The 24699-nt window shown below is 37.7% G+C and overlaps 1 protein-coding gene across 4 annotated transcripts in view; it reads right to left on the bottom strand.

Annotated features, from left to right (window-relative positions):
* Window positions 1-24699, bottom strand: part of MIB1 (MIB E3 ubiquitin protein ligase 1) — a 126063-nt gene that overhangs the window by 70968 nt on the left and 30396 nt on the right. For 3 of the 4 annotated variants that reach the window (XR_014807734.1, XR_014807735.1, XM_003356369.5), the window contains exons 5-9: window positions 21918-21984; window positions 18913-19117; window positions 14503-14686; window positions 5583-5727; window positions 3811-3944 (exon numbers count right to left, since the gene is read on the bottom strand). Coding sequence is in view for 2 of the 4 variants with exons in the window: in XM_003356369.5 (XP_003356417.1) it covers window positions 3811-3944; window positions 5583-5727; window positions 14503-14686; window positions 18913-19117; window positions 21918-21984 (735 nt within the window). In the remaining 2 variants the exon portion in view is untranslated. The remainder of the gene's footprint in view (window positions 1-3810; window positions 3945-5582; window positions 5728-14502; window positions 14687-18912; window positions 19118-21917; window positions 21985-24699) is intronic. The other variant, XM_084964341.1, reaches the window with a different exon arrangement.

The raw sequence follows: 24699 nt of genomic DNA, 5'->3' as shown, positions 1-24699 counted from the left end.
CAACTATAATGGAAAAAATAAAAATCATTTAAAAAAAAGAATTTCTGCTTTTCAAAATATCAAGGTAATAGGAAGACAAGCCACAGACTGAGAAGAAAATATTTTCAAAAGGCATATCTGATAAAGTACTGTTATCCAAAATACATAAAGAGGAGTTCCCGTCCTGGCACAGCGGAAACAAATCCGACTAGGAACCATGAGGTTTCGGGTTCGATCCCTGGCCTCGCTCAGTGGGTTAAGGATCCAGTGTTGCCGTGAGCTGTGGTGTAGGCCAAAGACGCGGCTCAGATCCCGAGTTGCTGTGGCTATGGCGTAGGCCAGCAGCTATAGCTCCATTTAGACCCCTAGTGTGGGAATCTTCATATGCTGCAGGTGTGGCCCTAAAAAATATATATATATGTATGTATGTATTTTATATATATATATATATATATGTGTGTGTATGTATTTTATATATATAAAATACAAAGAACTGTTAAAACTCAAAATTAAGAAAACAACCCATTAACAAATGGGCCAAAGACCTGAACAGACATCTTATTAAAGAAGATACCCAGATGCCAAATAAGCATAGGAAAATATGCTCCAATCATATGTCATCAGGGGTTAAAACAACAAGATGCCATCGCCACCTATTAGATTAGCCAATATCCAAAACACTGGTAACACCAAGTGGTGGCAGGATATGGAACAACAGGCACTCTCATATAGTACTGCTAGGAATGCAAAGTGGTGCACCCAATTTGGAAGACAGTGTGGCAGTCTCCTACAAAACTGAACACATTCTCACTATATGATCCAGTAATTACATTCCTTAGCATTTAACTAAAGAAGTGAAAAGTTATGTCCACATAAAACCTACATGCAGACGTTTACAGCAGCTTTATTCCTAACAAAACTTGGAAGCAACCAATATGTCCTTCAATAGATGAATGCATCAACTGTGGTATATCCAGACAATGAAATATTAATTAGCACTAAAGAGAAGTGAGCAATCAAGCAATGAGTGCTGCAAAGTTATATATGGTATGATTCCAACTATACGGTTTTCTGGAAAAGGCAAAACTATGACTACAATGAAAATATCAGTGGTTGCCAGAGGTAGGGTGGGAAAGAGAGGTGAACAGGTAGAGCACAAAAGACATTTAGGACAGTGAAAATACTCCATGTGATGTTATAATGATAGATGTCATTATACTTTTGTACAAACCCATAGATGGCACAATACCAAGAGTGAATCCTAAGATAAACTATGGACTTTGAGTGATTATGATATGTCAATATAGGTTCATCCTAAGTAAACAAATGTACCATTCTGGCAAGTGATGTTGATAATGGGGGAGGCTATGCATTTGTATGGACTGGGGGAATACATGGGAAATCTCTGAACCACTCTCAGTTTCAGTTTGTGAAACCTAAAACTGCACTAAAAATAAAATCTAAAAATAAAAAATCATCAATAATTCTAGATATGAAAGACATGATTTCTAAAATAAAAAGATCAAACATCAAAAGCAATGGATGAAAACAGATCCACATCAAGGCACAACATTGTACAAGTTCAGACATTGGTGAAAAAAGGAGATCTTCATGCTTGACAGAAAAAACAGCTCCCATGCAGGATCAGGAATCAAAACGGCTTAATAAGTCTTCTCAACAGCAATTCTGAATGCTGGAAGAAAATGGGATTATTCTGAAGAAACGATATCTAACCATGAATTTTATTCCCATTTAAAACTTAATTGTGGATCTCTCTGGTGGTGCAGCGAGTTAAGGACCCGGAGTTGTCACAGCTGTGGCTTGGGTTGCTGCCATGGCATGGATTTGATCCCTGGGCCAGGAACATACTCACAGACTTAGAGAACAGACTTGAGGTTGCCAAGGTGGGGAAGGGATGGAATGGGAGTTTGGAATTAACAGACACCAACCTATTATACATAGAAATACAGTCCTACTGCATAGCACAGGGAACTATATTCAACATCCTGTGATAAACCACAACTGAAAAGAATACAAAAAAGAATGTATATTCATATGAATACACATATATATGTATAACTAAACATGAATAACTGAACGTATGAATGAATATATATTAGACATTATATAGATATAACTGAATATATATGAGTACACATATGTATGTATAATTGAACCACTTGCTGTACAGCAGAAATTAACACAACATTGTAAATCAAGAATACTTCAATCAAATAAAAAAAAAAGCAAAACTCCTAAAATAAAAATCAAGAAATAACAACAGGAGTTCCTGTTGTGGTGCAACGGAAACGAATCTGACTAGTATCCATGACTAGTGTCCATGAAAACGTGGGTTCAACCCCTGGTCTCACTCAGTGGGTCGGGGATCTGGCATTGCTGTGGCTGTGATGTAGGCCGGCAGCTGTAGCTCTAATTCGACCCTAGCCTGGGAACCTCCACATGCCGCAGCGGTGTCCCTAAAAAGAAAAAAAAAAAAAAAGAGAGAGAGAGAGAAATAACAATAGAAGTATGTTACTGAAAGATATGGAGGTAAATGTATGAAGAAAAATTGGCTGAAAGAGATGAAAATAGTTGTCTCTGAAGAAAAGGAAAGTAAGATGGATGAGATGTTATTTTTTATAACAAACCTTATAGAGCTAGTTTTTCCTTTAAATTTTGAGAATGTATGACATTTTAAAAAACAATGAAAAAGATTAATGAAAAAAATTAAGTACAATAAAATGTAAATCTGCTTGACTGAATATAAGAGAGGTCTGACTCTACCTTCCAAACACAAAAACATCTGGTACTTTAATATCTGAAACAAATTATTTGCGATAGAGCTCACGTGCAATTAGGAAATCACTGTCGTACTGCTGCAATTGATCTCTCTCTAGAAAACCTAAAATGCCACATAAGCTCATAGAAACAAGAAGTTTTTTACCTTATAATTATAACTATCTACATACTTACATGCAAAGATGTGGCAACAAAAGCCCTTGCTACACAGTGACAAGGATCCAAACTTACACTCAATGTACAGTCTCTTCCCCAGCACTGGTATCACACTGGTGCCAGAAAAGTACCAATGGCAAAGCCAATGGACAACTAAGAAAGAACCAAAATTTAAATTTTTTTTCTTTTTGTTGACACACTTATGGCATATGAAAGTTCCCAGGCTAGGAGTCAAATCAGAGCTACAGCTGCTGGCCTACACCACAGCCACAGCAACACTGGGTCCTTAACCACAGAGTGAGGCCAGGGATCAAACCCCCATCCTCAGGGACACTATGTTGCGTTCTTAACCAACTGAGCCAAAACAGGAATTCCCCAAAATTTAAATTCTGGACCCATTTAAAATAGGGCTTATGTGAATGATGAAATTACAATATAAACTATTAACATTTACAAAATGCAAAACCCCTAACTCGCCCGCACTAAATTAAGGAACAGTCAACTTTCACAGGGAGAAGAGGGAAAAAGTTTAGATTAAATGTATTTACATGAGAAAATTTCACTGAACTTCCCAAAAGGACACTAACTACTCAAAAATCTATGCTTGAACTAAATTTTGTCAGTGACTGACCTAAGTTGATGTAAATTTTGTCAATCATAAAATTTTAAAAAGTCACAGTGTTAAAACATCAATATCACTTAGAAATACACATTGAAGAAATGATGTCTGGTGTCTTTTTTAAAATATCACAGAAAAACAGGGAAGAAGGAACAGATGAAGCCCAGGTGGCAAAATCTTAATAACTGCTGAAGTTTAAGGTTCATTACACTATTCTATTTTTGCGTATGCTTCAAAATAATTTTTAAAATGCTCACATCCACATCTGGTCTTTTTAGCAAATCTTCCACTTTAGCAACATCTCCATTGGCAGCAGCCTTAACTAATTCTTCATTGAGGTCACCAGATTCTTGGGTTTCAAATAATTTCTTCAAGAGTTGGGAGAGTCTTTCTGTAAAGCATCAAATAAAGCTGCTAATATAGGAGGATCTCAAACCTTAACTACTAACAGACAAGCATTACCCATATGCCTATAATATATACTTTTCCTTTTTTATTATTTCTACCATTAATATCATTTTGTACTGTGCTGCTATTACCCATGCAAGTTATAATTACTACCATATAAAGCTGCATTAAATTCAAGCCCACAAGTATTTCCAGTTTATTCCAATTCATATATTTCAAGTTAAAATTTCAAAAAGAAGAGCATTACATACAAATTATAATTTAAGATTTAGGTGTCATACCAAAATATTATATGAACACACTGCAATGGAAGTGTTATAATGATACAATTGCCTTTCAGATCTTAAGCATATTATATTGACTCTTAGAGCTCAATGCTACAGATGAACAGATCAATGACTAGTATTCATCTATAAATGTAAAAATTGAGAAATAAAAAAATTAAAAAAGATTATTATTCAAAAGAAATATAACCTTGTGGAAATATTTTATGGACAAACCAACATTTAGTTGAAGATGGAGCTCTAGGTATTAATAATATACTTCAAAGGTGGCAAGTGATAGGTTTTGACTAAAACAAGAAAAAAATAGGGATGTGTTTATATAAACCCTTTCATAAGTTTTTTTTTCCTAAATAGCATTTATCAGTAGGGAATCTACTCAGTTCTACTCCTTAACTCTTGGATCTACTTACTAGAAAGCAAAGAAATCACAAAGTGGGGTAGAGGACCAACACCAAGTCCACATTATTTGAGAAAAGGATATTAACCATGCTTCACTCTTTTGAATTGTACAGAGTCAACCTATACTCAGCCTACTATGATGTCATCTAATCTCAAGGTAAAAATAAATACCACATGATTTAAATTTCAAACACATTAGCAAATTACAGCAGGAAAGAAGAGACAAGCTGAGGAAGTAGAAAGCGGTACAAAATAAAACTGGAGGTCACCCAATGTTTCCTTTACTTTCTTAACGTTCACAGTTATGGTTCTATCTCCTTTTCCCGATGGCAGTAATATACATTCAGTAAGTTTTAATTTGTAGAATGAACTGAGTGTGTACAAAGCTGGAGTATAAGAAGGAAAGACTTTCGGCGTGAGTCCACCTCAGCATCCAGCGTATTCAATCTCAACACACAGCTCTCTATTCACTGTGGCACGTATAACTCATTTAATGACTAGAGAAAAAGTATAGTTGACATGTAAAAATATCAAAAAGAAAGCCATCTGCTAGCAATAATGCTGGAAATAAAAAGAAAATAAAGCAGTCTAAGAAAGTGATGGTTCCTTGGCAGAAAACAAAACTTCTGACTCAGGAGTAGAATACTGAATTCCAAACATCTCTGATTTGATTTGGAGAAGCCCTTGATACGTCCAAGAAAAAAACACGTGTTTATGAAAATTTTCCAGGACATGCCTCAGCCAGAACATAGTTGTGAATTGTATGAAAAAGAAAACTTTAGCAAAAACTTAAAAGGTAGTTAATATTTCAGTGAATTTATGTGACCTGGGAGAAAACCAAGAACACATACAACATTATCTGTATATGAGAGCTGGAAAATTAGGAAGGTTCTAGTGTAAACCACATTACTTTCAGAGAAACATGAAACAAAACATACCACCAGATGCATTGCTTATAGCTGATCCTGCAGATGCCACCTTGGAAACTGCTGCGGGATTGTATGTCCAAGACGTTCCACAAACTTCTACCTTTAAATCACTGTCTGAATAAATCTGTTGTACTCGGCCAACTTTACCTAAAGTCTTTAAAAAAAATTGAATTCATGTTTCCAAGTCTAATGTATATATCATAAAAAATCAATCACCAGTTTTTACATGTTTAAAGTATTAATTTTACTTCATTCCTAATTTAAAAAAAAAGATAATCATGTTCAAATGGGTTATTTGTTAACTACAAGCTATAGAGTATCTTTAAAAAATATTTTCATATTATATATCTCTCTCTTAAATATTCCACAAGAATATAAAAACAATCATGACAATCTGCCTCATTCAGAAAAGCTCACAAAATCCTCCTTTTTGATATAACCTTTCTTTTTTAATCTCTTAAGATACCTCTTAAGAAGTTGTAACTCAAGTAGTCCAAAACCATCATGAATCCAGCCTAAAAAAATAAAATCTGATTTCTGAAAAAGACAACTTAAACCAAAAAGGGCTCAAAGCGTACATCTATGTTTAAATCCTTTTTGGAATCAAATCTGATTTCAAAACAGAATTATGTAGAAATAACACGCTTAGTAAATGTAGGGAATAGGAAGAGCAATGAGGTACAAAACACAATCAGCAGCAGCTCTTACCATATGGCAGGTTCTGTTCTAAGAGTGTTCTATGTATTGACTCACCTTACGTGTAAAACCCTGAACGTTATGTGATATTATTAGCCCCATTTCAAACTCAGGCCCCAAACCCATTCTCTTATGCACAATAAAATAACCAATAACAACACTAGAAAACTGGTGAAGAATAGTGATAATATCTATTTCCTAACACAGAGGAGATTGTCCTTAAACTTGTTTTCTCATTTGACCTCTCCACAGCATCAACCTCAACTTCTTGAAAATACTCCCTGGATTTCTGGATAACAGTCTTGTCTTTCTGCCTGTTCCTCCTCTTTCTCCACTCTCTGGACTCGTTTCCTTCTTCATATCCCTAAATCTGTTCATTCTCCCCAAATGCTATTCCTTAGCTCTTTACCCTACTTTCTTGGAAATTCATCCTGTTTCCAATAACTTCAAAATATAGTAACTACTCTAGGCCTGTTTATCCCTCTCCTCACCCCCAACACACACAAATTTTAAGTTCCAATTAGACATTTTCACTTAGAATTTTCGGTAATCACCTCAAACTCTTAGGCTGTATTCTTTGTTTCTTCCTCCTTCAATGTTCTTTATAGAAAATCTCAAACACACAAAAACAGACAATAATACATTAAATCCTCATATACCCATCAACCAGTTTTAATATTTGTCAGCTCATGGCCAATCTGGTTTTCCCAACCCATTTCCCCTCCTGTATTATTTTGTTATTGTAAACTCTTCTTTTAAAAAAACCCCGTAACTTCAATATTATTATCAGTCCATCCCAAACTACCAATAACTCTAAAATAACATAAACTACTAATCAGTGTTCAAATTTCCAGTTGCCTCACAAATGATTTTTTTTAGTTTGTTTAAATCAAGTTCCAAATAAAGTCTACACATTTTTTCTTTGCAAATTATTTGTTGAAGAAACAGCGTTATTTGTCCTATTAAGTTTCATCTGATCTGAATTTTGCTAAATGGTATAGTTTAATAGGTTATCTGTCTTTGTATTTGGTAATAAACCCTTCAAATTGGCTGCTAGATCTTTTTAACATCACCTTGAAATCTTTGATAGTTTCCTTGCTATCTGGTATGAGCCTCATCTTGGTCACTTCCTGCCAAAGAGCTGTAATTCACCATTTCTCCAAAGAGCCCTGCTTCTTCAGAGAGGGAAAGGCTACTTCAAGACATAATCTGGGCACCGAAGTTGGTTACTGTTACTGGAATGGTTACTGGATCCAGGCCTTATCAAGGACAGAGCTAGAGAGTTGGGGGGAGGGGGTTTGATTTGAAACAAAGATAAAATAAGTCAGGGGTTTAAACACTCTACCAATTCAAATTCAAGACTAGAGGGTTTTTACTTAACCGCTTCTCTAACACATCTGTATCTTCTTTTTGCCACTCTGATCATTCTGGTTCTCACAGTCATTGGGGATAACAGAATCAGAATTTTCATGTAACTACTCATTTGGTTTTTTGTCATATTACAAACACAACAATCTCAACAATCTCAACACTATCACAAACAATATATTTCTGAAAATTGCTAAATATTTCTTTTTTCATGCAGTTCTCAAGGGCACAGTCCTTCTATAAGGATACAAAGACAAATAACTGTGTTTAGAAATCACTTGGAATTTCCTCTATATGGCTATACCAACAGGAAACACATTTACGTTCATTTCTTTCATTTTATTTTCCACTTTCAGTAGTTTCCTTTTCTTTTTGAACTTAATTTTGTTTTCTAATTGAATAAAATACATGTGATTTCAAATCAAATCTGAAAAACAAGACATATTCGAAGATATCTCCCTTCTACCTTTGTCCCTACACTATATTCCCTTTCTAAATACAAACACCTTAAGTTTATAGTTAATCCTTCCATTGTTTACTTTTTTAAAGTTTGTATTAAACTTTATATTAAACTAATTATCCTAATAGTTTTGTTTACACTAATAACCATATATATACATGTCCTTATTCCCTCTTAAAAAGAAAAAAAAAAATATATATATATATATATAGTCTATTGATCCCCTAGCATGTACAATATTGGAATTAGTCATTCATATGTTCTTCACCTTACCCTCCTTCTCCCCTAAAATTACAATTTTAAATAACAGTATTCAGTCTCAATTAAAAAATAAATGCAATCAAAGAGCTTATTAAATTTTCCATATCCCCTCTGCATTTCTACCCCAGTTTGCGACAGTTGTATTTTAAGTTGTGAACACACACAATCACTATGAATTCTCCTCTATAACCATTATTTAATCTTAGTTCAACAGATAAATGTGTATTTAATGATCACCACCAGTCCTTCAATTGACATCTCTTCAGTCATCTTGGCTGTCTGAGACTAATTCTCTGACAGATTACTCAGAAGAGGCTCAGAGGGGAGTGATTCTCTGGAGTCTTACATGTTCATAGTATCTATAAACTTTAGAGGACTTGAAGGTCAGTTCAGTTACACATAAAATGCTTAGCTTATATTTTCTTTGTTAAGTACCTTAAATAAATGTTACTTCATTGTTTTCTGGCAAAAAACATTGAGACCATATTTTTTTTCTTAACAATCCTTTATACATAACTTGGTCTTTTTTACTAGATACCCAAAGAATTGTTCTTTTCTTCAAAATTCAATTATTTTATCAGAATATGGCTCAGTGTTTGGTTTTATGAGTCAGTTTTCCCAGGTATGCAATATGCCCTTTTAATGTTCAGTTTCAAATTTTTCAATTTCAGGAAAACTTTCCTAGAGTCACAAACTTTAGTACTTGTTATAGTCCATTACTTTGGTTTCTGCTCTTTCATTTTTGCAAGGACTCCCTAATACATAGGTAGTCTATATTTGTCACCTCTCAAATACTTTTTTTTTTCTTTTTATGGTCGCATCTGCGGCATACAGAAATTCCCGGGCTAGGAGTCAAATCAGAAATGCCTTACCCACAGCCACAGCAACACCACAACCACAGCAATGCCAGATCTGAACCACAACTGCTACCTATGCCGCAGTTTGCAGCAATGAGAGAGGCCAAGGATGGAACCTGCATCCTCACAGACACCATGTTGGGTTCACAACCTGCTGAGCCACAGTGGGAACTCCACTTTTTTCGTTTGATTTTAAAATTTTTCCTACTTTTTACCTTCTATTTCACTTAAGGCATCATCTTTTGTATTTATTTGCTCTGTGTTACTTCCAGCTTACTCTTCATTTCTGAAATAATCTTTTAAAAAATTTCCCTAAGTTCCAACACCTTGATTCTAATTATGATTTATTTCATTCTTTCACATCTTTTATTATTTTCTTCATTTTTACTTGTTTTGGGGTTTTTTGTTTGTTTGTTTTTTGGCTGTGGTATGCAGTGGCTTGATATGGGATCTCTGTTTCCAGACCAGGGACTGAACCCAGGCTACAGCAATGAAAGTGCCAAATCCTAGCTACTGGACCATCAGGGAACTCCCCTCACTTTCCTAATTTTTTAGCTCATTCTGAATTACGAGGTTTAGTTTTCTGTGCATATCTTTTTGGTGTACTTTCATCCATCAATGGAGAAGTTATTCTATTTCTTATTGTCTTTTTTCTTTCTTTTTTTTGGTCTTTTTAGGGCCACACTTGTGGCATATGGAGGTTCCCAGGCTAGGGGTTGAATCACAGCTGTAGCCACTGGCCTACGCCACAGCCACAGCAAGGCCAGGTCCGAGCCACATCTGTGACCTACACCAGGGCTCACAGAAATGCCAGATCCTTAACCCACTGAGTGAGGCCAGGGACTGAACCTGCATCATCACGGATACTAGTCAGATTCGTTTCTGCTGAACCACGATGGGAAATGGGAACTCTTCTTTTTTCAATAATAACAGTATATGGGGCTTTGACCATGAATCCCTTACAAATTTTACCTGGATTTACTCTTCTTTGTCCCTGGAGGGTAAGGTGAAGAACATATGAATGACTAATTCCAATACTGTATACATGCCAGGGGACCAAGAGGCTGTATGTATTTAAGAAGGAATAAGGGGTGTGTGTGTGTGTGTGTGTGTGTGTGTGTGTGTGTGTATTGGTATAAACATAACTACTAAGATAACATAGTTTAATATAAAGTTTAATACAAACATAAGGGTGTGTGTGTGTGTGTGTGTGTGTGTGTGTGTGTGTGTGTATTGGTATAAACACAACTACTAAGATAACATAGTTTAATATAAAGTTTAATACAAACTGGCTTCTATTCCTAGCACTTTCTCTTCAATGGAGAGCTCTGCTTTGGAAGGGAGATTTGGCTGGTTAATTCTCAGTTTACTTCCCCCAGTTACTCCAGGCCCTTCAGACTTTAGCATGGACCTGTTACTCTCACCCCAAGTTGGGGTCTACCAGAGCCTTCCCAGGTTCAGCTGTTGTTACCATATCAACATACCACACTAGCCAATGAATGAATACTCATTAGCTCTTTAGGAGTTCCCCTGTTCTCAGGTCCATCTGATGCTCCATTAGTTCTCTCTGCTGCCATACTAACAGATGCAGACCCAGTAGCTGTCAATGGTTTACCTCTACTCATTCACATTTTAGGGTTCAAAGATTAACTGGTTTTGATGTTTGCAGCTTTTTTGGTTATACTAATCTAGTTGTTGACTGTTTTAATCAAGAGGATTTGAGAAGATTTAAATCTGTATCACCACTACTAGAATCCCAGAGTTGCCCTCTAGAAATGTATCTAGAGGTTTTATTTATACAGCAGCTTAAATGGGAGGTAGACTTTGAAGTAAATCAGATCTGGATTCAAATTCCAGTTCACCACCTTAGCTCTGATTTTTTTTTTTTTTTTTGGCCGCCCCACAGCAGAGCATATGTAGTTCCTAGGCCTAGGATCAGATCTGAGCTGTAGTTATGACCTAAGCCCCAGCTATAGCAATGCCGGATCCTTAACCCACCGTGCTGGGCAGGGAATAGAACCTGCATCCCAGTGCTCCCAAGACACTGCTATTCCCATCGTGCCACAGCAGGAACTCTTGGTTTTCTCATCTTTAAAATAAGGATGCCACAACATTGTAAATCACCTACACTTCAAAAAAACTTTAAAAAACGAAAATAAAATAAGGACCTACTTATAATATTCCTGAGACAAATAAAGTATGTTTATGTACATATCTGTATACATATATATGTAGCACACTCTCAGTATGTACATGTACATCATTCAGCACAGGGCTTAGAATAACTAGGCACTCGGCATACATAAGATGTTATACAGTGTCAGAGAGTTCTGGCTGTGGCTCAGTGGTTAACAAATCCAACTAGGAACCATGGGGTTGCAGGTTCGATCCCTGGCCTCACTCAGTGGGTTAAGGATCCAGTGTTGCCATGAGCTGTGGTGTAGGTCGAAGAAAGGCTCAGATCCCACACTGCTGTGGCTCTGACGTAGGCCAGTGGCTACAGCTCCGATTAGACCCCTAGCCTGGGAACCTCCATATGCCGCAGGAGCTGCCCTAGAAAAGGCAAAAAGATTAAAAAAAAAAAAAAAAAGATGTTATACAGTGTCACTGCTAAGGGAAAAAACAAAAATATCTCTACCATAAAAAAATCTTAAGGGTTCCTGTTGTGGCTCAGCAGGCTAAGAACCCAACCAGTATCCAGGAGGCTTCGGGTTCAATTCCTGGCCTTGCTCAGTGGGTTAAGGATCTGGCATTGCCTCGAGCTGTGATATAAGCTGCAGATCCAAGATACAAGGCTATGGCAAAGGCCAGCAGCTGCAGCTCCAATTCAGCCCCTAGCCTAGGAACTTCCATATGCCATGGGTGTGGTCCAAAAAAAGAAAGAAAAGGAAAAAAAAAAAAAAAAAAAAACTTAAAACAGTATATATAGCTCCTAGAAAATGCTGGAAAAATGACATTTTAAATAACACCACACTATCATGAGGCCTGAAGTATGTTAAAACTACTTTAACCAACTTTATTATTATTATTATTACTATTTGTCTTTTTGCCTTTTCTAGGGCCGTTTCCTGCGGCATATGGAGCTTCTCAGGCTAGGGGTCTAATCAGAGCTGTAGCCAGGCCTACGCCACAGCCACAGCAATGCCAGAGCCAAGCCACGTCTGTGACCTACACCACAGCTCATGGCAACACTGGATCCTTAACCCACTGAGCAAGGCCAGGGATCGAACCCAAAACCTCATGGTTCCTAGTCGGATTTGTTAACCACTGCTCGATGACGACGGGAACGCCTATTTTAACCAACTTTAATATCAAAAACAAACACAACGAAGAGGGATTACATTAAAGTCAACTTCTTGGAGAAAAATAAAAGATCCTAAAATATAGTCCCAAAAAACACATACAATTATCACTTATTCAATACTTAACTAAAGCAATAAAAAATGTCAGAAGCATGGGTAAATTACAAAATGTCATTGTTTGTTAGCTTTTTTAGGGCTGTACCTGCAGCATATGTAGGTTCCCAGATTAGGGGTTGAATCACAGCTGTAGCCATTGGCCTATGCCATAGCCACGGCAACACGAGATCTGAGCAGCATCTGTGACCTACACCACAGCTCACAGCAAGGCCAGATCCTTAACCCACTGAGCAAGGCCAGGGATCGAACCTGAAAGGTCACAGTTACTAGTTGGATTCGTTTCTGCTGCACCACAATGGGAACTCCTACAAAATGTCTTTGAATGAAAGCACCATAACAGAGATCTTTCTTCTTTTATGTTCATTACTTTATCTCTAAAGGCTAACAGGTATATTGCTTGTGCTAAGACATCTGCTGACAAACTAAGGCAGGGGGAAAGAATGGACTGATGGAAGGACAGGACATCATGAAGGATAGGAAAGGGAGACTGGACAGGACCAGAGGGGACAGACAGCAAATGGAGGAAGAGTTGGGGCTGGATAGGAAGAGAAAAGGTGTTGACCACGTCAGGGGACTGAACAGCACAGGAGGGTGGAGGGGATGGGATGTGAGGACGGATGGGAGCGGATGTATATGGGATAGGAAGCAGGTACTTAATAGGACTTGAGGGCCCAGGAGCAGGGAGAAGGCAAAGCAGAGGGCTGAAAAGGAGAAAGCAGCAAGGTGGAAGGACAGGATAAAGGGCAAGGCGGGGGGAGGGGGAGCAGGATGGAACAGGTAGTACAGAAGGAAGGGGACAGGAGGACAGAAGCAAAGGGAAGATGGAGAAAGAGAAGGAGAGATAAAAGAATCCAGAACAAATTATTTGCTGCTGAAATCTGATGTATTGAATGAATAAATACATTAAACTGTAGCTCTTTGGGAGCAAAGCTGCCTCAGAAGGCACACATCTGAGCAGCTATTCCAACCTAAGTTTTAGAGAAGCAGGCCCCCCAAGTGAGGAAAGTTGCAGTGGTCCAGCATTGCTGGTGACTGGGTGAGCACATCACTCTCATTCTAGGGTTAAGTATCAGGAAGCCTCTTTGCCTCATTCCAACACTACATTCTCCACCAACAGCTCTATCAAAAAACCCTTCCCAGGCTAATCTAACTGGAGTAAGTTAGAAAATAAAAGGCATACATATGCCAAGCTGCCAATAAAGAGTACAATTCTCAAAGGATTATGCTAATTGAGTTTCTAAAATTAAAGTCTTGGAGTTCCCATCGTGGCTCAGTGGTTAACGAATCCGACTAGGAACCATGAGGTTGCGGGTTCGATCCCTGGCCTTGCTCAGTGGGTTAAAGATCCAGCGCTGCCCTGAGCTGTGGTGTAGGTCGCAGATTCGGCTCACATCTGGCGTTGCTGTGGCCGTGTCGTAGGCTGGTGGCTACAGCTCTGATCAGACCCCTAGCCTGGGAACCTTCATATGCTGCGGGTGCAGCCCCAGAAAAACACACACACACAAAAAAAACCTCGATAAAATTAAAGTCTTAAAAACTATGTTATCATCGGAGTTCCCGTCGTGGCACAGTGGAAATGAATCCGACTAGGAACCATGAGGTTGTGGGTTGGATCCCTGGCCTTGATCAGTGGGTTAAGAATCCGGTGTTGCTGTGAGCTGTGGTGTAGGTCTCAGATGCGGCTCAGGTCTATGCCGTGGCTCTGGCATAGGCTGGTGGCTGCAGCTCCAATTAGACCTCTAGCCTGGGAACCTCCATATGCTGCAGGTGCAGCCCTGGAAAAGACAAAAACAAAAAACAAAACAAAAAAAAAAAAACTACGTTAGCATGGTGTAATTCCTAGTCCCAACTACTTTATATATACTTACTGGGAGCATAGCTTCAGCCCATTCTCCGTGTCCTCTTTGTAGAAGTTTAATTCTTTCCAGATCATAACAAACTTGAACAAGATCCCCCACTTGAAACTGTGAGGTGCCTCCTTCTGCACCCTGAGCAGCATCCCCACTTCGGACAATGTTTGCTTTAGTGAGAACAGCAGGATTGAAGGTCCACCTAAAAGTCAGAGCCAAAATTCAAAAGGAGTAAGTTTACTTAATTTTAACACAACATTCTTAGCTAACCATTGCAGAGAAAAAGCCTTCTAATACATCAATTAAAAGCCTTCTAACACATTTGCAATGACATTCTGAATGATTTTACAATTTTATCATACAAATTTGGAAAAAGAGTCATGAATAATCTTACCACCCGAATATGATACACTTCTGTCTATATTTATTCTCATTCACATGTTTTTTAAAATTATTATAAAAGTAATACACACTTACCATTAAAAATTAAAACAGTTTAGAAACAGGTAAAGCAAAAGTCCCATTTCACACAAACACACCTGGATTACCATTCTCCACCTCACTAGACACCAGTTAATGGAGTTAATACTCCACTACATAGCCTTGCAGATCTTCTGAGAGAGAGTTATAAAAGAGAGTGAGAGCTGTTTTCTTTTCCATAAATGGGATCACAATATGCATACATATATATTATTCTATAACTTCTTTTTTGTCAGAGAATGCATCTTGGAAGATTTATTTTTCAATGTAACAGATAGAGATCTACTTATTTCAATTTGATGGCTTCAGAGTATTCCACAGCATCAATATACACAAATGTACTTAACCATTCTCCTACTGATGACTATTCAATTTTCACTATATTACAAACAATATTACAAAGAACATCCCTGGATATACATCTTTGTGCACATGGGGGTCAGCACTTCATTAGAGATTCTTAAAAGAATTACCTAATCAAAGTACATATTTGTTTACAACTGTTAAAACCAAACTGTTCTACAAAGAGTATACTGTTTTCCCATTCCATAGGCAACTTCGTGAATAAAAATACATAGTTTTAGTTGGTCATGTATGGTTATTACATAATCATAATTATTATATCAAAACAAGTTTGGACTCCATTTCTTCTTTCCTATTACTAAGCATTTTTCTATGCTGATGCCATCTTCTTAACCACCATTTTATTGACTACTTGATATTCCATCAAATAGTTGTACCACAGTGTATAACACATTTCCCCTAGACCCACAGGGCACTCCAGGGAAAGAAGGTTCCTAGTGAAATAAGCATTTACATTCTGGCACACCCGCCACCATTTTACTAATGGTCATTAGCATATGAAAGGCTCTGAGAGGCCACAACATATAAAAACCCACAAACTAAATTCCCATGCCATGTAAGTAAACATTTCTTATTAAAACAACCACAAAGAAGTGCCTCTGATCAGTTTAGAATAAAAATCAGATACACAAAGTTCTCAGCCTTATCAATCACAGTGCCCTTTGCCTCACCCTCACACTACTAGACCTAAGTACTGCCTGAACACAGTAGAATTTACTCAAGTTCCTTTTGTCTATAATAGGGCTTCCCTGCCCAGGTGAAAACTGCATCTTTCAAACTTCATGTAATTTTCTCTCTTAAGTGTTCTCTGATTTGTCCAACTGAAATGATCACTCTTCCGTTTTTTTCTCAGCAACAGTTTATTAAATTTTTATCCTGCATTAGACCTTGTGATTAGCGTTAGAATTACAAAGACGACATGGTCCTCTGTTTTGAAGGAGTTTCTCTTTTAATTTGGATAGACAAAGTCAAATAGCTGTATTAAAATGTTTTAAGTCATCGTGATAGATGAGTTATTCAGGCTGTTTCGAAGACAGAGGCAGAGAAATAAGTGCTACATATACAAGCCAGGAATACCAAGGACTGCCAGTAAACACCAGAGCCTGGGAGTGAGGCACAGAACAGATTCTGCCTCAGGGCCTCCAGAGGAACAAGTCTTGCCAACAAGTCCTTGACTTTGGACTTTCAGGCTCCAGAATTGTGAAAGAATAAATGTCTGTTGTTTTAAGCCACTGTTTGTGGTAATTTATTATGGCAAGCCTAAACCATATTGAATCTTCTGATCAATAAACATGAAATGTTTTTCCATTTATTTAGGTCATCTTTAATTTCCTTCAACAATGTTTTATAGTTTTCAAGTACAGAATCTTGTACTTCTTGGGCTAAATTTATTCTAGGTATTTTATTTTTTGTGAAGCTATTGTAAATGGATTTTTTTTTTTTTTTTTTTTTGCTTTTTAGGGCCACACCCACGGCATATGGAGGTTCTCAGGCTGGGGGTCTAATAAGAGCTACAGCTGCCGGCCTATACCACAGCCACAGCAACACCAAATCTGAGCCGCATCTGTGACCTACACCATAGCTCACATCAACGATGGATCCTTAACCCAGTGAGCAAGGCCAGGGATCGAACCCACAACCTCATGGTTTCCAGTCAGATTCGTTTCCACTGCACCACAACAGGAACTCCGGAATTCTCCTCTTAATTTCATTTTCAGATAGTTCATTGCTAGTGCACAGAGAAAGAACTGATTTTCCTATACTGTTCTTGGATCCTGTGAATATGCTGAATTCATTTATTCTGTTTTTTTGTGGATTCCTTAATTTTTTCTTTTTGGGGGGGGGGGTTTCTTTTTAGGGCTGTACCAGAGGCATATGGAAGTTCCCAGGGTAGGGGTCAAATTGGAGCTGGAGCTGTCGGCCTGCACCACAGCAACAACAAATCCCAGTTGCATCTACAACCTACACTGCAGTTCATGGCAAAGCCAGATCCTTAACTCACTGAGCAAGGCCAGGGATCGAACCCACATCCTCACAGATACTAGTCAGGTTCATTATGGATGAGCCACAATGGGAACTCCAGATTTTTCTATACACAAGGTCATGTCACTATGAACAGAAATAGCATAACCTCTTCCCTTTTCTTATTTCTTCATCTTATTTCTTTTTGTTGCCTAACTGCCCCAGATAGACCCTTCAGCACAATATGGAAAAGGAGTGCAGAGAGCAGACATTGTTTTGTTCCTGATCTTAAAGAAGAAAGTATTCAATCTTTCACCATTGAGTATGCTATTAGCTGTGGGTTTTTTGAGAAATTTTTCTGTTCCTAGTTATTAAGCATTTTTATAATATATTATGTTGGATTTTGTCAAATGCTTTTTCTGCGTCTTGATATGATCATGTGTATCCTTAAGATTCAAACACACACAAAAAAAGATTTGAACACATTTAGAGCTAATTTTATAATTTGGTTAGAGACTTAGTGTCAATTTTTCTTATTCCATATAAAATCCATCCCCTAAAGAACCTCAAATAGTTTCTTTATGTACAGTTCAGTAATAAAGCTTTGACAGTTATTCAATTTAACTACTGATTTTTCTTTTTTTTTTTTTTTAGCTGTTTCTTGGGCCGCTCCCACGGCATATGCAGGTTCCCAGGCTAGGGGTCGAATCGCAGCTGTAGCCACCGGCCTACACCAGAGCCACAGCAACGCGGGGTCCGAGCCGCATCTGCAACCTACACCACAGCTCACGGCAACGCCGGATCGTCAACCCACTGAGCAAGGCCAGGGACCGAACCCACAACCTCATGGTTCCTAGTCGGATTCGTTAACCACTGCGCCACAACAGGAACTCCTGATTTTTCTTTAAAATACTTTAAACATACTAGTAAATTGGATATATTTTGGCCCCTAGGGACAAATAAATAAAAGCTACGGGCCCAGTCTTCAAGAAACTTGAAATCCAGAGACAAAATAAATAACAATTTTAACAGAAAATAGGAGACCTACAGATGAACAGCATATGCATATACCAGGAGAGTGGAAGGAGAAAGGAAATAAGCATAGAAGTTGAATATTTATAGGAGGCAGAGGAGTTAATCCAGAGAAAGATGTAGAAAAGGAGGAAAGGGCATTCTGAATGGAAGGAGTGGTGGGTACAAAGTTTACAGAAGTGAGAAAATGCATGCAATTAATTCTAGACTGTGATTAGGGTTGGTGTGTGCATAGGTGTCAGTGCTGGAGATATAGGCCAGAGTTTTATTGTTATCTTCCTTATTCAGGGAAGACTCATAGAGTCCAATATCAACACAGAGTTTTTAGCTATACTTGGACCTAATACTGATACAGTGTACTCAGCTCCCTAAAGGAAAAAGTACACAGAACGTTGAATCACATTCATATAAATACACACACAGTTCTTATTTCCCTCCACTTTAGCAATATATTCTGGATTTTCATTTACTAAGAGCTAGCTGTAAGAAGTCTTTATTACACCTCATCACTTGCTTTCTTTAAGGCTCTTTTCTTTATAGTTAGTATAATGGTAACTTTATCATTACTGAAAATTAAGAAATATCACCAACCTATTGCCACTTGGATACTGTACTACTATGTCATGATCTTCATCAATGCCACAAACAGTTCCAGTTGTAGTTAAAGTCTCAAACATGCCATCAGTCCATCCTCCATGACCGTGCTGTAAAGACTGTACAATTTCTAGGTCAAGATCTATATTGACCAGGTCACCAATCTGCAATCCACCAGGGTTCCTATTGCCATTCTGCTCACCTGTAATTGCAGAGAGAGTTGACAAAGGAAAAGGAAATCACCACAATGACACGCAACTGCATTGTTTTAAACAAGAAAAGTCCCAGATATTTGAGTTTTAGTTACCATCTAATCTTAAAATGTTTTGAGGATATACTGTATCAAATTCTAGAATGAGAGCTTTAAAAAAAGAAAGAAAAGAAACATCAAACTCAAACACAGAAATAATAATTTACAACAATGACTAAACAGGAGCAGAATCTATAGAAGACTAGGCAACTACCTATCAGAACACAAAGTTCTGGGTATTGATGATAATCACCCTTTTGCCTGGATGACCTGGTGAAGAGCCAGGACAACTAACTAAAAAATATGAAAGTCAGCCCTAGAATTTTTTTCTCTAAAGTTCTTCATATAATTACAACCTACAGAAGGGGAAAAAATAGTTTCAAATGATAGAAGTGACAAGGTCTTAATCTCTAAATTATACAAACATTTGATACAACTCAACAGCAAAAAAACCAACAACACAGCTGAAAAACAGGCAGAAGACCTAACAGACATTTTCCTAAAGAAGATATAGATGGCCAACAGGCACAGGAAATAATGCTCAACATCACTAATTATTAGAGAATGCAAATCAAAACTACTATGAGGTACCACCTCACACTGGTCAGAACGACCATCATTATCATTAATAAGTGAACAAATAATAAATGCTGGAGAGGGTGTGGAAAAAAGGTTCCCTCCTTCACTGTTGGTGGGAGTGCAAATTGGTACAACCACTATGGAAAACAGTGTGGAGGTACCCTAGAAAACTAAATATAGAACAACCTTATGGCTCAGCAATCCTACTCCTGGGCATATATCCAGACAAAACGTTCACTGAAGAAGATATATATGCACCTGTATGTTCACTGCAGCACTATTCACAACAGCCAAGACATGGAAACAACTTAAATGTCCACTGACGGATGAATGGATTAAGAAGATGGGGTACACATCATGGCTTAGTGGCTAACAAAATCTAACTAGTAACCATGAGGTTGTGAGTTTGATCCCTGGCCTCACTCAGTGGGTTAAGTATCTAGTGTTGCCATGAGCTGTGGCATAGGTCGCAGACTCAGCTCGGCATTGCTGTGGCAGTGGCGTAGGCTGGCAGCCTCAGCTCTGATTAGACCCCTAGCCTGGGAACCTCCATATGCCGTGGGAGCGGCTCTAAAAAAGACAAAAAGACAAAAAAAAAAAAAAAAGATGGGGTACATATACACAATGGAATATGATACTCAGCCATAAAAAAAAAGAACAAAATAATGCCATTTGCAGCAACATAGATGGAACTAGAGACTCTCATACTAAGTAAAGTAAGTCAGAAAGAGAAAGACAAATACCATGTGGTATCACTTATATCTGGAATCTAATATACAATACAAATGAACCTATCTACAGAAAAGAAACAAAACTCATGGACTTGGAGAACAGACTTGTGGTTGCCAAGGGGGAGGGAGTACAATGGACTTGGAGTTTGGAGTTAGTAGATGCAAACTACTGCATTTGGAGTGGATAAGCAATGAGATCCTGCTATACATATATATATATATAGTCCAGGGAACTATATCTAGTCATTTGTTGTAGAATGTGACGGAAAGTAATGTGACTCTCCGTGTGACTGGGTCACCTTGTGTATATATTTACGTATGACTGGGTCACCTTATAAATATATACCCCTTCAGTATATATATATATATATATATACACATATATACACTGAAAAAGAATATACATACACACATACACACACACACACACATATATATACATATATATATATATATGTATACACATATGACTGGATCACCCTGCTGTACAGCAAAAATTCAAAGAACACTGTAAATCTACTATAATAGAAAAAATAAAAATCTTTTTTAAAAAGCTCCTCATATTATTATTCACCAAATGGTTCTTGTGATTTTTGCCTAAAGCTCATCTTTAAATATTTCAAAGCCCATATCTGTGATTATTTTCAAAGCTACTTCTGGGATAAAGTATTCATGATCATAAAATATTATGCTGAGGGACCCTAAATGTGTATGTTGAGTCTACACTTTTCCCATAAAGGCAAGACACAAAACAAGAAAGTTTCTGAAAGCAAGAGAAAGAGATGATCTCATCAAAACTGTAAGATTTTCTTCTACATTCTCTTTTTGTGAAAAATTAAGGTATGCCACAAGAAAACAGCACGTTGAGGCAATAAGGCAAATCAATGATTTGGAAAGAAGAACACAGAGTTCACATAAGAAAGGAAAGCATTCAGAGATTAAAGGCTTAAACAGAACAATGTGGTAAATGCTCATTATGGCAATCACGAAGAATCTATGAAATGAAAACAGTTTTGTTCTTCTTGTTCTTTTTTTATTTTAATGATACATTAAATTATATTCACCATATTATTTTACTCTTGGCGCTTTTCTTATACTTTCAAAGGAATTCTACAGAAATTTTGAGGAATTTTTAAGCATTAAAGTGTTAGATCCTATTCTCAGTAGTGTAAGAGATATAACATTGGTAATCTAACACAAAATTTTTCAACAATATAAGTTTATGGTTAAAAGACAAAAGTCTCAAGTACAGTAATGTCATGTAAATGGTATATCAATTCTCAAGACATGACAACTCTTTCAGAGTCTAAATAAATCACTTAAAAAAGAACGAATGCTTTAAAATGAAAATGAAATCAAAAGTACATGTCTTTAAATAGCTTTAATGGTAACTAAAATTTTTAAAGCTCAATTAGGTAATTTTCTCTAGACTAATAACTCACCTAGCACAGGACAATGATCTCTGTAGAAAGAACCTCCTTTGGCATCCTGGACACACTTCAGATCAGACTGAAAAGAAAAGAAACCAAAAAAATTCACCCTTGAAAACTTCAAGTATAACTCAATATCTAAAAGAGGAAAAAATGTTCATCAGCATAAGTCAAGAGTGGCTCTGGTCAACAGTCACACTAAACACTGCTACCAAAAACACCATCATCAAAAATTATAAACTTGATCTTCAGATAAGTCATACTTTAAGCTTTCTTTTAAAGTCCAAAATCAAAATGCCCAGATCTTTACCATTATACTTCAAAAACAAATGTTGATAAAAAGGATTAAAACAAAAATCATGTGTTTCAAAAGTATGTAACACATCCAATTCAAAAATACTTTTACCAAGAGTTCCCAATGTGGCTCAGTGGGTTATGAACCCGACTAGTATACATGAGTATATGGGTTTGATCCCTGGCCTCACTCAGTGAGTTAAGGACCTGGCATATCTGTGAGCTGTGGCCTAGATTGCAGACAAGGCTCAGATCTGGCATTGCTGTGGTATAGGCTGGCAGCTGCAGCTCCAATTTGAGCTCTAGCCTGGGAACTTCCGTGTGCTGCAGGTGTGCCCCCACCCCCCACCAAGAAGGAGTTCCATTCATTTGATCTTTCTAATCAATCTTATAAGATATACAAGGCAGATACTGACTCATTTTATAAAGGAGATTATCCAAAACTAAACTGCCAAAAAGGAGAAAAGGAAAGAACTAAATCCAGTCTTTTGATTCCTTGTCCAGTTAATTTTCATTTACATTACCTTTTAGTCCTTACTTCACCATAACTTGGTTAATTCAAGTTCCTTCCCACTTTACTTTTATAAGAAATTATAAGTATTTGAATGGGGAGCAGTTGTAGTATAATAAAAAGTACAGAAAATACGTATTTAGAAGAGCAATCTTTGGGGTGACTGAAAATTCAGAAACAGATTTCACTGAAAGTGCCTAATAGGGGAGTTCCTGTTGTGGCTCAGCAGAAACGAACCCAACTAGTATCCATAAGGATGTGGGTTCGATCCCTGGATTGTTCAGTGGGTTAAGGATCCAGCATTGCTGTGAGCTGGGATCTAGGTCGAAGATGAGGCTTGGATCCCGAGTTACTGTGGCTGTGGTGTAAGCCGGCAGCTGCAGCTCTGATTCGACCCCTAGCCTGGGAACTTCCATATGGCGCAGGTATGGCCTTGAGGAAAAAAAAAAAAAAGTACCTAATAGTACCATGTACACACACACACACACACACACACACACACACACAAATCGATCAGTATATACTTACCTATTAAGGAAAGGAGCTCCTTTTACATACGCATAAACACACATAGAACCCAAGTCTCTTTTACAGCCTCCTTTACAACTAATGCTCAGATTTAGTTCAATCCCAGCCAAAGAGACATGGGTCAAGTTGTTTTAAAGAAATACTTTAACCTCACAATTCCACTTCTAGGAATCTCTCCTAAGGAAACATACCCATAAATATACAAAGACATCCACAGGGATGCTTACTGAAACACTTCTCGCAACAATGAAAAAAAAAAAAAACCCAACCCAGAAACCCATCAATAGAAACCTCATTTATGTAAACAATGGCATAACCACACAAAGGAGTACTACTCACTCTTCAAAAAGAATGGGATCGATTTATACACATACTGCTCATGAAGTACCTGAGCACACATAGCATGTAAGCCTTCATTTGAAGCAAGTTAATAATCAGTTGGAATTCTAAAAAAATCTACAATTTAAAAACAAGGAAAGGAGTTCCCGTCATGGCACAGCAGAAACGAATCCAACCAGGAACCATGAGGTTTTGGGTTCGATCCCTGATCTTGTTCGGTGGGTTAAGGATGCAGTGTTGCCATGAGCTATGATGTAGGTCGCAGACGCGGCTCAGATCCTGCGTTGCTGTGGCTGTGGTATAGGCCAGTGGCTACAGCTCCGATTAGACCCCTAGCCTGAGAACCTCCCTATGCCGCAAGGTGCGGCCCTAAAAAGCAAAAAAATAAAATTAAAAATAAAAACAAGGAGTGGCATGAAGATAATAATGAAAAACTCAATACCAATGTTATATATGATTATAAAACTGGCATATAAAGTGTCTGTTTAGATTCAGAGTGACTTGTTATTTTGTCTTTTTAGGGCCACACCCATAGCATATGGTACTTGCTGGCCTACACCACAGCCACAGCAATGCCAGATCTGATCCACAACTGTGAACTACACCACAGCTCACAGCAATGCCAGATCCTTAATCCACTGATCAAGTCCAGGGATCAAACCCATGTCCCCATGGGTACTAGTCAGGATCATTACTTCTGAGCCACAACAGAAACTCCAACTTTTACATATAAATGGAATAAACTAAGGCAAAGGGACAGTGGGATATTTTTCCCCCTCTTAATGAGCATAAAATAGGTGGGGAAAGATGAAATTTAAGAATTCTTTAAAAAGAATACGTGTGTGTGTGTGTTTGCGAGAGAGACTGGGTCACTGTGCTGTACAGTAGAAAACTGACAGAACACTGTAAACCAACTATAATGGAAAAAAATAAAAATCATTAAAAAAAGAATTCTTGGGGAGTTCCCGTCGTGGCACAGTGGTTAACGAATCCGACTAGGAACCATGAGGTTGTGGGTTCGATCCCTGCCCTTGCTCAGTGGGTTAACGATCTGGCGTTGCCGTGAGCTGTGGTGTAGGTTGCAGACGCGGCTCGGATCCTGCGTTGCTGTGGCTCTGGTGT

This window comes from Sus scrofa, chromosome 6, assembly GCF_054392235.1.
Source record: "Sus scrofa isolate SSC_HxYL_T2T_F1_AM1 chromosome 6, Sscrofa_HxYL_maternal_Yorkshire_Landrace_v2.0, whole genome shotgun sequence".
NCBI lineage: Eukaryota > Metazoa > Chordata > Mammalia > Artiodactyla > Suidae > Sus > Sus scrofa.
Note: the sequence above shows the minus strand (reverse complement) of the source record. Positions and strands in the feature narration are given on the sequence as shown.